Below are 12147 nucleotides of genomic sequence, written 5' to 3'. Positions count from 1 at the left end.
CACAACAAAATCTCAAGAAGGCTTTGTCTATATCAGGCGTGTCCAAAGTTGGCCCCGGGGTCGTCTGTGACCCTTGATCAAATTTCTGCTGACTGCAGCCTCTGTCATAAAGTCATAAAATGGTATACGTTATGTTGTGCAAGACTCGAAAATATGTGTCAATTAGCTATCTTTTTGAATATTGTGTTTGGTTAGTGAAGTGAAATTACATATGAGGATGTGAAAAGATTTGTAAAATACATCAGTTGCATTTAATTCATATAGTATTGTGGAACAGCTGGCCTCCATTTCTCCAACTCAGGGCATATTTATAAAATGTAGATAAAGAAAAGAATCTGAAATTCTATCAGCTGAACTATGTTTTCTATTCATTATTTTTATGTATGTCTGTTTGTAGTAGTTGACAAAGATCAGACTCAGGAAGGATGGTCATCCATCACAGATCCACTGCAGAGACTATTTTCCATACAGACAGGAGTCAGTGGAGTTGGTCTGACTTTTCATGAAAACGCTTCATTTAAAAGGTTGTGATGGCAGATAGATGGTAGAATAATGCAGACCTTGTTCCAGGTGGATGACCTTGAATGACCCTCACCCTCCTTTCTTTATTGCACTTGGTGTCATTCATTTGGCAACTGGAATGGATGGAGTGGAAACTACTACTATCTAGTAATAAAATAAAATAAAACAATAGTTGTTTTGTTGATACAGTCGGTGTAACAGGAACAACACATTAAAGTGAAGAGCAGAATAACGGTAAATAACGGTATCACAACAGCAGCCAGCTTTAACCACACGAGAGCGCTGTTGCCAATCGTTTTTTTTTTTCGATTTTATTTTGTTACCTCAGCATGAACATGAGAAATATCATAATGTGCGCTTGTCATATTTGTGTAACATGGCTGCATCTGCTCCAAAAACTAAGCATTTGTGCTTCAAACATTTTAGCTTAAATAGTAGTAGTAGTATAGTAGTGTTAAAACTATTTATAATAGTATATATAGTTTAGTTTCATGTGTGCATAAAGCGTGCAGTTGTTTAATCTGCATAAAATGAGGGAGTTGTTCTAGCTAAGAAATCAGATCGGTGAATTTCAGGGATGCGGGTTGGCTGACAAGCCCTTGCCCTTGGGCAAAGCATTCACTCTGGACTGATGCTGAGGCTCCCTATGTATCAATCAGTCTTTAAATCGAGTTGGTGACGGGGGTCAGTGTGGTTGTCTGGACTGAGCCGAGGGGTTCTGAATGAAGACCGTGTGAAATGTTGCAGTTCAGGCTCAGGGTGGCGCCCCAAGCCAAAGGATTGTGTCTGTGATCCTCAGGGGTCACCACGGGTCAAAGCACAGACCCAGACGACACACACGGACTAAACTAGCAAGTAGACTTCATTTCAGGCTTTAATAAAATGCCAAAAATAATATGTATAGAATGCTAGAATACACTGTGATTGAAGTGTATGATAATAGTTACCATGAAGTATCATATGCTGTATAATGAACATGATTTATCAAGTATGAAAACAAATTTACTTGAAAGCTACATACATAAATACAAATAATTATTTGTTAATTGAGAGAAAAATATCAATCAAAATGACATATATATAAAATATATTACATCTCACATATACATTGGAAATCAATGTGTGGTAGTACAAACAGTTTTTATTTTTATTTCTGTCGTTTTTGTTATTGTGTGCACTTAATGAATTGAGTGGCATGTGCTTCTGTCACAACTGTTCTGATGAGTTCATTTACTACGCAGGAAATACTGTAGTACACGTCTTAACCTGTAATGCAGCTTGAAGTTGTGAAACAACTATATAAAAGTTAGAGACAAAGAACTCGTGAAAAACTGCATCAAAATCTAATAGTGACTCAATCGGGATGTTATACAGGCTACAGTCATCAAATGAAAACATACTGTAAATATTTATATTGCTTGTTCAAATTTAATAATGGAAAATAAATATCTTGTTGATTGTTAAAATCAGACGTACGTGCGTTAAATCAGGCAGCGTCAGTAACTCGGACATGAAAAAATGCACACTGAAGCAAAGATGTAGTTGGAGAAATAAAATAAATAATAAATAAACCGGCATTGAGCAGGACGAAGGACGTCGTGACGCATAGCTTTGGGAACGTACTGACGCAGGGCTTCTTAAATTGTCTGCCAGCAAGAGCTCCGAGTGTTTAATCCAGTTTTTTTAAGCGAGCACACACAAAAGTCCTTGCTTATTTGAAAGGGCGAAGACATAAAAAGTGTTAAAACGGCACAGTCATGTAATTGGATTTTATGCCCTCGTCCCTCTCGCTTGCGCTTTTCTCTCCATGGTGCACCAAACTCTCTCCAAACGCTTCTGATGTCTGGTGGACCTTTTCTTTCACCATCTTTGCAGCCGTCCACACCGCGCGCAGGATCAAATATAACCACGCACAGTGAAACTGTCGAGATTAAAAGGTTTTCAAAGCAAAATAAAAGAAAGAGCCGAGCAGCAAAGTGTTTTGGCGCATGGGAGCAGCGCGAATGTGTGAGAAGGAGCGCACACAATAAACCTGTTGTTACAACCTTGCTGTGAAAATATGTTTGAAGAAAACAGCCGATTGTTGTATGAAATGTATTCAAGTATAAAATAATGCCCTTTGTTTGGGGGTAAAAACTTGAGGATACAAAAGTCCCCTGTGGCATTTACTAGCAGCCTTTGTGCACTTTGCGCTTTGGCGTCTCCACTTGGCGCATTACCCAGGCCCCTTTAAACGCGATTGTTTCTTTCTTTCTAATGACATTTACCGGATCAAAACATGCTGTTAATTCGATCAGAAAGCTTCACCCTTCATAACAATAGCAGTATAATTTCTCCCAAAGTTTGTTAAGTTGACCGAAATTAGGCAAATGAATAGGGGTCTCCAGGCTATCCATCTTGCAGGTGACGGGAATAATGCGCGCTCACACCAGCTGCATTCTTCTTTATTTCTCCCTTTCTTTCACAGCATTATTAAAATTTAGGCCAATGAAACTATTCACTGGACTGAATAGACATTTTCTTATAGGATAATAGGATACAAATTGAGCCTCTCCAAAGAGTCTCCAGTGGTGGGTGAACCTCGTGTGCCAGAGGCTGCAGGAGACGCTGGCCGTGACGCGGACGACGCCCGTGTGCCAGCGCTAATCACACACCTGCCGGGGACTCGCACAAAAAAAAATATAAAGCATTTAAACAAAAAGCTTGCCATCCCTCATAAAGATGGACGTGTCAGCAAGTCGTGTGAGAAACGCCGAGAACAAACGGGGGGACTCCGTCTCCAAAAGGTCTCCCCTGAACTCGGCGGAACAGCCTATTAAAGGCTTACTTAATTACTCTAATGGCACTGGACAGGCCTTCAGACTTGGACCGGGCTCGGATGAGAGTTAAGATCGCTTGCTGGGATTTGTAAACAGGCGATCGTGTGAGAAACGCGACTTGGAAGAAAGAGCGTTTTCTTTGTTTTCGGTGCGCACAGTGCGCCACGGCGGATCATCCGAGCCCACGCTCACTTCTTATTTCCCGCCTGGGTTTGTTACTATGCAAATAATATTCCACCAAGTAATCACGTGTCTTTTGAACAGCCACGTGGATTAACAAAGCAGGTTTGCCCCCCTGCGAGCCCCTGGCTTTACGTTTTCTACTATTTTGTAACTGATCCTTAACGCACACATTTGGCCAATGCCGTGCCTCTAATCCCACGGAATAATTTACACTGAATGCCCCAGTCCCCTGGATGAGCCCTTTATAAGAGCGCAGGCTTCACCTCCAATTCCAGTCTTCTCAATCCCAGACCTGAACACCTCAGTCCGACCGAGGGCAACTTGAAGCAACTCGTAGATGGCATCGAAGATGAAGGACCGGAAGGTACGCGCTTCAAGTGCGCACAGAGGATTTATTTCTTGGCACTGGGATCTTTTTAAACTTTTTGATCGACTTTTAGACAAAACCTTACTTTCACCACAGGATTAAATTTCAACTCAAGGAATGTCTGATCCAGCATTCAGTGGCCTTTAGTTTGAAATGTATTTTGGCGTGCAAAAGAAAGGCGCAAAGCTTTTATGCAATGGTTATATAAATTGGCGCGAATTTAGACAAATTTTAGGGTTCATTTCGGCTCGTGATACAAGTAAATACAACTATTAATAGGCTTGTGGTCAGTCATCTGATATTTAGTCGACGTTGCGGTTTCTCTTGAGATCAGTAGCGCGCTTGTCCGTAGCGCGCTTTTCCGTTGCGCGCTCAGGAGCAGCCGCGCAGCGCGCAAGTCTGGCGCCTTCTTGTGATCCACTTTCTTTGGATTCTTGCGTAGAACACTTGCTTTCAATGTTGGGCTGTGCACTCACGACTCTCTTTTCTAAACAGAGAACTCCAATCTCGCACAAAGTCATCGAAAAAAGAAGACGGGACCGGATCAATCGCTGCCTCAACGAGCTGGGAAAAACCGTCCCAATGGCGCTCGCCAAACAGGTACTTATTCCGCATATAAAACAGCTCCTAAAATAGTTTTAGTGTGAAGGTTTATGGACGTGTGTGTCTGATGTCATCTCAGAACTCGGGCAAACTGGAGAAAGCAGAGATCCTGGAGATGACGGTTCAGTATCTCCGCGCGCTCCACTCCGCTGATTTCCCCAGAGGAAGAGAAAAAGGTGAACAGTTTTGAATATGACTTTGGTTCTAACATTTAAAATTGTGTCGAGAAACGCTGTGTTCGAGTGTTTAAGATAAACAGCTACTCGAGAGTCTCATCTTTACGCACAGCTCTGGCGCGTGCATTCATTTAACCACATGTTCGTCTTGTTTAGGAGAACTTCTGGCAGAGTTCGCCAACTACTTCCACTACGGCTACCACGAGTGTATGAAGAACCTGGTCCACTATCTGACCACCGAGGACCGAGCGGAAACCAAAGACATCAAATACGCGCGCATCCTGGCCTTTCTGCAGTCCAAATCCCGAGCGGTCACCGAGCCGGTGTTCGGCTCAGTTGGGACCATCCCAGACGCGTCTGACTACTTGTCGCAGTTGCACTCGTCTCCGGAGCACCAGAGCCACAGCCCCAGCGAAGCCGTGTTCCAGCAGAGTCCAGCGGGACACTTTCCGTGGCACAATCCGGCGCACTACCCCGCGGTGCCGCAGCCGCACAGCGGCTACCTGTCACCGGTGCAGGGACTTGACCACCACCACTACTTCAACTTCATCGGTCACACGCACGCCAACACTTTTAGCTTGCACAGCGCGCAGCATGCCATGTAGACAGCTCCATATTATTTATATAACAATGTTGTAAAGAGACTTTGTACATGATGTAAATAAATATTTGTGAGGAACTTTTACTTTGTCCCATTTGCATGCTAATCTCCTGCAGCTGTTACTATATTTACTTACTTGTTTATTACTTCTCCAGCGAAGACGCAACCTCGGGTTCATGCATTATTATAGAGGTACTTTAGTTATATGTATTAGTGGTCATTTAACAGGGTTTTGTCGCAGTAATCTTACTACTATCAACTAAATACATTTGTTCTGCATAGAAACTCTAACAGTGAGTAAAGAAAATACCCCGGGTAAAACAAACTAGCAAAAACGACCAAAAAACACAATGTTTCTGAATTTGCTAAATATCAGAATTATTGCCACATTTTTACCTTATTTTCTGTTTAAACAATATCAACTGCTGTTTCAACTTTTCCCACATCATTTTTCCTGCCATAACTTGTCATAGTTATGAAAGTATTCTACTGCTGCAAAACTTATGATCTTCTGCTTTACTGTGGCTAGTACTATTCAAACTACATCCCAAAAACTACTATTTTATCAGGGCCACAACTACAGCTGCAAATACTCCCACTACTACAACACCACCTTCTTAACACCGCCGCTCTTGCACAACCTTTAGTTGATGGCTCCACCCTTTTTCCCTAAAGTTCAAATAGCATAGCAAAAAAAAGTTGCAGGATGGTGAAGATAAATGTTACTTTAAACATGGCATGTTGAAGTACAAATGAAACTTGTGAACAGGAACATAAATGTCTCATGAAGAGCAGAACATAGCACAAATATTATATTGGAATAATAATATTACATTAGACAACATGATTCCTCAAGGGACAGAAGGGGGAAAGGGCATCCTCACTTATTGGCTCGACTTTGTTTGAGGAAAAAAAGGTAAAATGCAAGTCTTGTAAAATGGACTGCACAAGCGCTGGATGATTTCATTCCCACTTCATACAACTGCACACTGCGATTTCATCAATATTTCCATCTAAAAAAAGTATCTCCGTGTTGTGTGGCTGCAGCAAACTTTATGATCCAACAGAGGAGCTCTCTTGAGCTGTCACCTCCCCAACTCTGTATCACTCATTCAAAACAGTTCACACTTGAAACACAATCACATTAAAAGAGATGGGATGCAAGGAGGAGAAGAGAAATAAATAAATAAATATACATGATAACTAAGAAAAATTGATCAAATAAGTACATGTTTTTTATTATGATGTAAGAAATAGTTTCCGGGGTGAGTGTGCACGCGTTGTTTTGTTCCAGAGCTCCTCAGAAGGGTGGAAACTGATGCTGAGTCTGAGTGCGCTGACTCTGAGAGTTAAAGGTGGGGAATGTTTGTGTGACCGGAGTTAAAACAATGACTGCTGATATATTCCTCAGTGTCGGGATGTGGAGTGTCAGAAATAACACGGAGAGAGATGGATGTCGCAGTCAGCCATGCTTGTTTACGTTCGCCCCATACAGAGTTGGGGTGATGCTGCACTAGTGACTTCTGCTTTTCAGTTCCGTCTATTCTACATTTAAATATTCCGAATTTTGCCAGCTATGAATGGATTCTGAATGGTTCACGTCCGACCTTTGGTGGCAATATTTGTGGGCTAATGCGAGTGTTTGGCGTCGCACATGACTTCAACAAGGTAAGGGTGAACATGACGTCCGAATTAGGGTTCACTGATCGCGGACACACTCTCACAGGCAGCGCTAATGCTACAACCCGGCATCAGTTAGGGACCATCAACAAATTCTAAAGCGGTATTAGTGAAATCTTCCATAAGGCAATGAAAACAACCATTTTAGGAGAGAGAATTGTGAAAAGGTTTTTCACCACACAAGACAGAGGACTGACAGTTTGTATAACGATTATAAGAATAGAATATGACTAAATGATCATTTATTCACATTATTTCTAATATTTCTTCAATAGCATCTAGGAAATGTGTCCAGACTGGTCCATAGTTAAAGTCAACTGTTGAGAGACACGAGATACAGCAGACAGACGGCTCAATTTAACCTACACTTAGTTATTATTTAATTTTTAAACAACATTAACATTAACAAATAATGATGATTATCAGACACAAACCCCACTGATAAGGTTCATCATAAAACAGTTTCAAGAGAGACTGTAGTGTCCAACACATGGAATAGAAGGAAAATGTATTTATCGTGAGAAGTATCGCTATCGTTGAAATGAAACTTTTTTTTGGTCCCATCCCTACTGAAATGACAGTAAAGGAGTTGTGTTATTAGTTGTGATGGAAACTATGCGATTTCCTAGAGGGACTGGAGATTGATCTTTAACAAAGGTATGATTGAGTATCTGGAAAAACACGACACTTTTCACTTAAATTCCCACCACTTCTATCTGAGATAAAAGTGCTTGGGGATACAAAGCAGACTTGTTCAATGGCGTCATGTCTTAACCAATCTTGTCTTAACTCATTTGCTCCTGTCTTTATTTCCCCTCAGAAGAATCAGTGTAGTAAGAAGCAATGGCAGCAGCCTTGTGCCTCATTGTGAGGCGACTGAATGCGCTTCATCCTTCAGTGGTTACGAACAAAAATAATCAACACCATGAAATTCAAGTTTCTCCTCAAGAAGCCACTGAAATGCTTTGTATTTCCCGAAATAAGAAACAAACCGCCCGTCCTTCTCCCCGTCATTATTTAATTCTTTCTATCTGCTGATGTCACCGAACAGCGGCAGCGCTGAGGTGTCCGTGTTGTGACAGCCACTCTCAGACGTGACGGACGGAGAGATGGTTTCTGGGTGGCTGGGTCTGCGTCGCATGTGTGGATAAACCCGCATTAATCGCCTGGCTGAATGGATAAACCACATTAAGAAGTCTGCGGCCTGAAAAAGACGAGCAACAAGGGAGCAAATCAGTGAAATGAAAGACAGTGTCCATGCAGACGGGGAGGCACAATATGATAAAAGAGGACGGAATACTTGGATCTGCACGGATCCCATATTGGTTTAAATCCTGAATCCAAAGTTCAGCCGGGAAATAAAAGACTCATGTGCAGCCAGATGAAAAAAGATTTAGCCAGAGCACATCACATGAATAATAATAAATTGAACAGGGCTGGAAAATAAAAGCCTGAGCGAGCATTTATTGTGATGTAAACTTGAGCGACAAAGCTTGAACTTAAGAATGTTTGTCTTTCACGTTACTGACACACACTGCACAGCAACAATCCAGGTTCAGAAGAATCATTCACTGACTAAGACTATTTCCCGGACAGGTTTTAATCTGGAGGATTATCTGAATGATATGAAATTATGCTCTTTAATTTCAGGGGTTAAATGATTTTTATTGGATTTCACTTGGATTTACAAGTGGACAAAGACTTCATCGTGAAGTACTAGCGTAGCTGCAGGAAAATAAATAGACCTTTAAAGTCATGAGACTTGAATCTTAAATTATGGCGCTACAGTGAAATGGCAACCCATTCTCACTGCTAAGGCGACACACACTACTGTCAAGTGGAGTTTTGCCTCTAATGTTGATGCAAAAGGCGACGTTCCAAGTTGCATGTTGACGCATATCTGTTTCAATGGAGTCACCTCATGCGGTGCTACACATTTGAGGTGCTATACATACCAAGTGAAATGAATATTTGAAGAGAACAGAGCGCCACCCCATGGCTTAACTTTAACCCCTTCAAACCCACTGTCTTCCTTTTATCTGAGGTGCTGTCCACAGTATCGGGAAAAACAGGAGAAGGTGAAGTTCCCTTGAAAACAGTTGCTATGGGACGCATGTTGTTTGGAGGAAGAATGTGTTTAAAAAATGTGTTAAAAAAACGGGAATGTGCCGATGAAATATGACCAACGCCTACCATTTTCACACTCAAAACCAAACAAGGATAGAGCTAACACTTGAGCTGCAACAGCCCAAAAGCCCAAGTCCATCACAAGGTTCAATCCCTCCCTTGGCGATCGAGCCCAAACAAAATGTGTTGAAACTTGAGTTGCTGTATCGGCGCCGCGCCGCCTCTGAGGTGATCAGATTAAAGAGAGCACCTCCCTTGTCACTGAAACAAACGTCCTTGGCGAAGACCTAGTTTTCGAATGTGTGTCAGCGTGCATACGTTAGCAAGCATGTGCCAGTGTGTGTCGCGCAGAGGGAGGAAGAAAGACAGGCTGTTACAGTTTCTTTTTGGGGCCAAGCCAAAGATGACACAAGCTGTGAGAGAAACCGTCAGTCCGGCACAGACCTCACTCTTCTCACCTCGACGTCTGCAGATTAGAGATGGAGAGATCATGGCAGAGGAGGGGGGGTAGAGAGAAACCCAGCTTGAAACGGGACAGAGATCATTCCCACAGCAGATAGCACTATCTCACAGGGTTTAAAGGGCCCCCTCCATGTACACCTCCCCCGCTCCCTCCCGCTCCTCTTTAATAATGCCAAAACTTGGCAGGCAACCCGACCCATGAGCAACAGTTTCCCATCACAGAGAGCCGACTGCCTTGGCACCAGCCACGTCAGGAGAATGACGGGCACAGTGAGAGGAGAGCAGACATGAATGGAGTCTGTCAGGAGGGACACAACAACCATCTTCGGATTAAATCTCAAGGGAGCTCAACCTGTGGAGGCCAAATCTAAGATACACCGAGACATACTGAACAGATGAGCGGAGAAAAGAGGCCAAACAAGTGGCCGTACAGTTTATTTTTCTCCCTCGCTCATTGTCTCTGCCCCCTGCCAACAGACAGGGGCTTCACCTTTCTGCACTTGGCAAACACTCCACCAGCTCACCAGCAATCCAAATGCAATGGCATCAGATTATGCAAATCCACCGAGATTTGCCCATTCAGCTCCGACTCCATTTAAGAGCAAGATTTTAAAGCAAAAAAATGAGAGGACTGAAAAAAAGGAGCTGCAGAAGGAGCGACGGCGGGTCAGAGGAAGCTGATATTGGATGAATACTGTACAAAATATCCCACTGTGGACCGTCCACTCTGCTTTCAGCGCCTGTAAACAAACATCCGCGCCCAGTCATTGTTTCTCTGATGTTAATCTGAGGAAGAAGCAGCCGATCACAGCATGGGAATGTGCCAGATCCATGTAAGGTCGCCTACAAACTGCAGCCGCCCGAAACCCGCCTCCACTACTGAGACAGTCCCGGATACATCAGGACTTTCTATTGTAACACAAGAAAATCACATAACTGGGCAGTCATTTGGTTAGTGGGAAACTATCACTGACCATGAAGAACAGCTTCAAGTTTATATTCAAATATTCAACCATCCCTGCTTTCAATTTAATATAGAATTTGTCATTATCCAGACCAATTAACATTTGTATTTAAAGTAAAGTTTGGGTAAATGATACACTCCAGGAATCGATTTTTCTTTTGTTAATTTCACCACTTAATAGCCAACATTACATAGTTATAACTCATATTGAGCGTTTCTAAATAAAAAATAAAAAATAACAATTTTTTTCTTCATTATTATTTTTTCTTATTTTTAGTTTTTAGTTCATGGAATAAATGGATGTTACATACAGTGATTTTTTTTTTGTATTTTGTCCTCATATATTATGACTTGCAGTAATATACAATAGCGGAAATAGGTTCGACACAATCTGAAATATTACAAATGAGAGAAAAATATTAATAAACTAATAATTATATTAAATACATACTTTGTGTGTTTCAAAAGGTGTGGTGGCATTATATAAACACAGAAAATTATTATATTATTATTAGTAATATTTATTTATTGTTCACAAAAGAAATGAGCAAATCTCTGTTTTGTAAAAAAACAAAACAAAACAAAACAAAAAACACATCAAAGTCAATAAAACGTGTTCAAAGATAAACAGCACATCACTAAATTCATATTTAGAAGTCCTGACATTAGCACACAGTATGGGGATAATGTCTCTCTACCACTGTATCACGCGGCCCCAAAGCATCGTCCTTGCACAGTATATACTCGGAATATAACGAACTAGTCCAGAAAATACAACATAAAATGTCATATTACATTTAAGCTTGATATGTTTGATATGTGTGAGTGTCGATACCAACAGCTACTTCCCTCACTGTAGCATTTATCACACTTCAGTCCTATTCTAAAGCTCAAGTACCTAGTAGCTAGTGTGAACTGAAAGAAGACACAGTCACCAGATTCTTTGTTATTCATGGGAAAAGAAGAGCAGGTTTGTTAACTTGCACAATTAAGGCATCATTTGCCAAGAGAGAGTGCGCTCCTCTGGTCGCCTTTGTTTTTGGGGACAAAAGGTTGAAAAGGCGTGTTTGAGGTTGCTGCTGTGAGTTTTTTCGGAGGGTGGGATTGGTGAACTGGCGTGCCACAACAAGGACCACTTTTGTCAAGAGCACAGACAGTGTGACATCACAACGTGCCGGGGATAAATCAGGTAATTTTGCATGGTGGCTGCACAAAGAGTGCCATGCATCGCAGTTCCTGTGGGCGGATATAAAGGGGGTGGGCTATCACACCGTGTGAGGAGTTTCACAGGGAGCCTCCGGAATCTGGGTCTTTTTGTTCTAGTATAATGCCATTAAATTTGACAACATCAATAAATTATTCAGATTTCAATCAGAGGTTAGACAGTAGACAGTTAAATGTTCCTGTATGTCATTTTTCTTCAGTATTTAATGCTGGAAGTGTTGAAGTCAAACTATGTTTTGTAGTGAGTGGTAATTTTACTGTTAAATGTCTGTAATAATTTGGTTTCTCTCCAGATGGAAGGAACTTAATTGAGTTTTCAGCGTTATAGACTGTGTTCCGTCTGCTTTATTTTGAGGTTAAATTGTGTCGGGTTGCAAAAGATGTACTGGAGATACTGTGTTTTTTTCCAGCAAGATCTG

The 12147-nt window shown here is 41.7% G+C and overlaps 2 protein-coding genes across 5 annotated transcripts in view; one reads left to right on the top strand and one right to left on the bottom strand.

Moving 5' to 3' along the window:
* acsl1a (acyl-CoA synthetase long chain family member 1a) overlaps positions 1-12147 on the bottom strand; it is a 42063-nt gene that overhangs the window by 19296 nt on the left and 10620 nt on the right. The window lies entirely within an intron of this gene.
* On the top strand, positions 3726-5275 carry helt (helt bHLH transcription factor). Its single transcript, XM_053855479.1, has 4 exons — positions 3726-3888; positions 4387-4491; positions 4574-4670; positions 4827-5275. The coding sequence occupies exons 1-4, from the start codon at positions 3862-3864 to the stop codon at positions 5273-5275; spliced, it is 678 nt and encodes a 225-aa protein (XP_053711454.1). The 5' UTR covers positions 3726-3861.

This window comes from Synchiropus splendidus, chromosome 2 (genome assembly GCF_027744825.2).
Source record: "Synchiropus splendidus isolate RoL2022-P1 chromosome 2, RoL_Sspl_1.0, whole genome shotgun sequence".
Lineage (NCBI taxonomy): Eukaryota > Metazoa > Chordata > Actinopteri > Syngnathiformes > Callionymidae > Synchiropus > Synchiropus splendidus.
The sequence above is the reverse complement of the archived record's forward strand: the minus strand, read 5'-3'. Positions and strand labels throughout refer to the sequence as shown.

What these genes read in the sequence shown, in the direction of transcription:
- helt (XM_053855479.1), top strand. Translation starts at nt 3,862, where the DNA reads ATGGCATCGAAGATGAAGGACCGGAAG. An exon ending in CGAAGATGAAGGACCGGAAG is followed by an intron (nt 3,889 to 4,386) that starts GTACGCGCTTCA and finishes TTTTCTAAACAG; the next exon opens with AGAACTCCAATCTCGCACAA. An exon ending in CAATGGCGCTCGCCAAACAG is followed by an intron (nt 4,492 to 4,573) that starts GTACTTATTCCG and finishes ATGTCATCTCAG; the next exon opens with AACTCGGGCAAACTGGAGAA.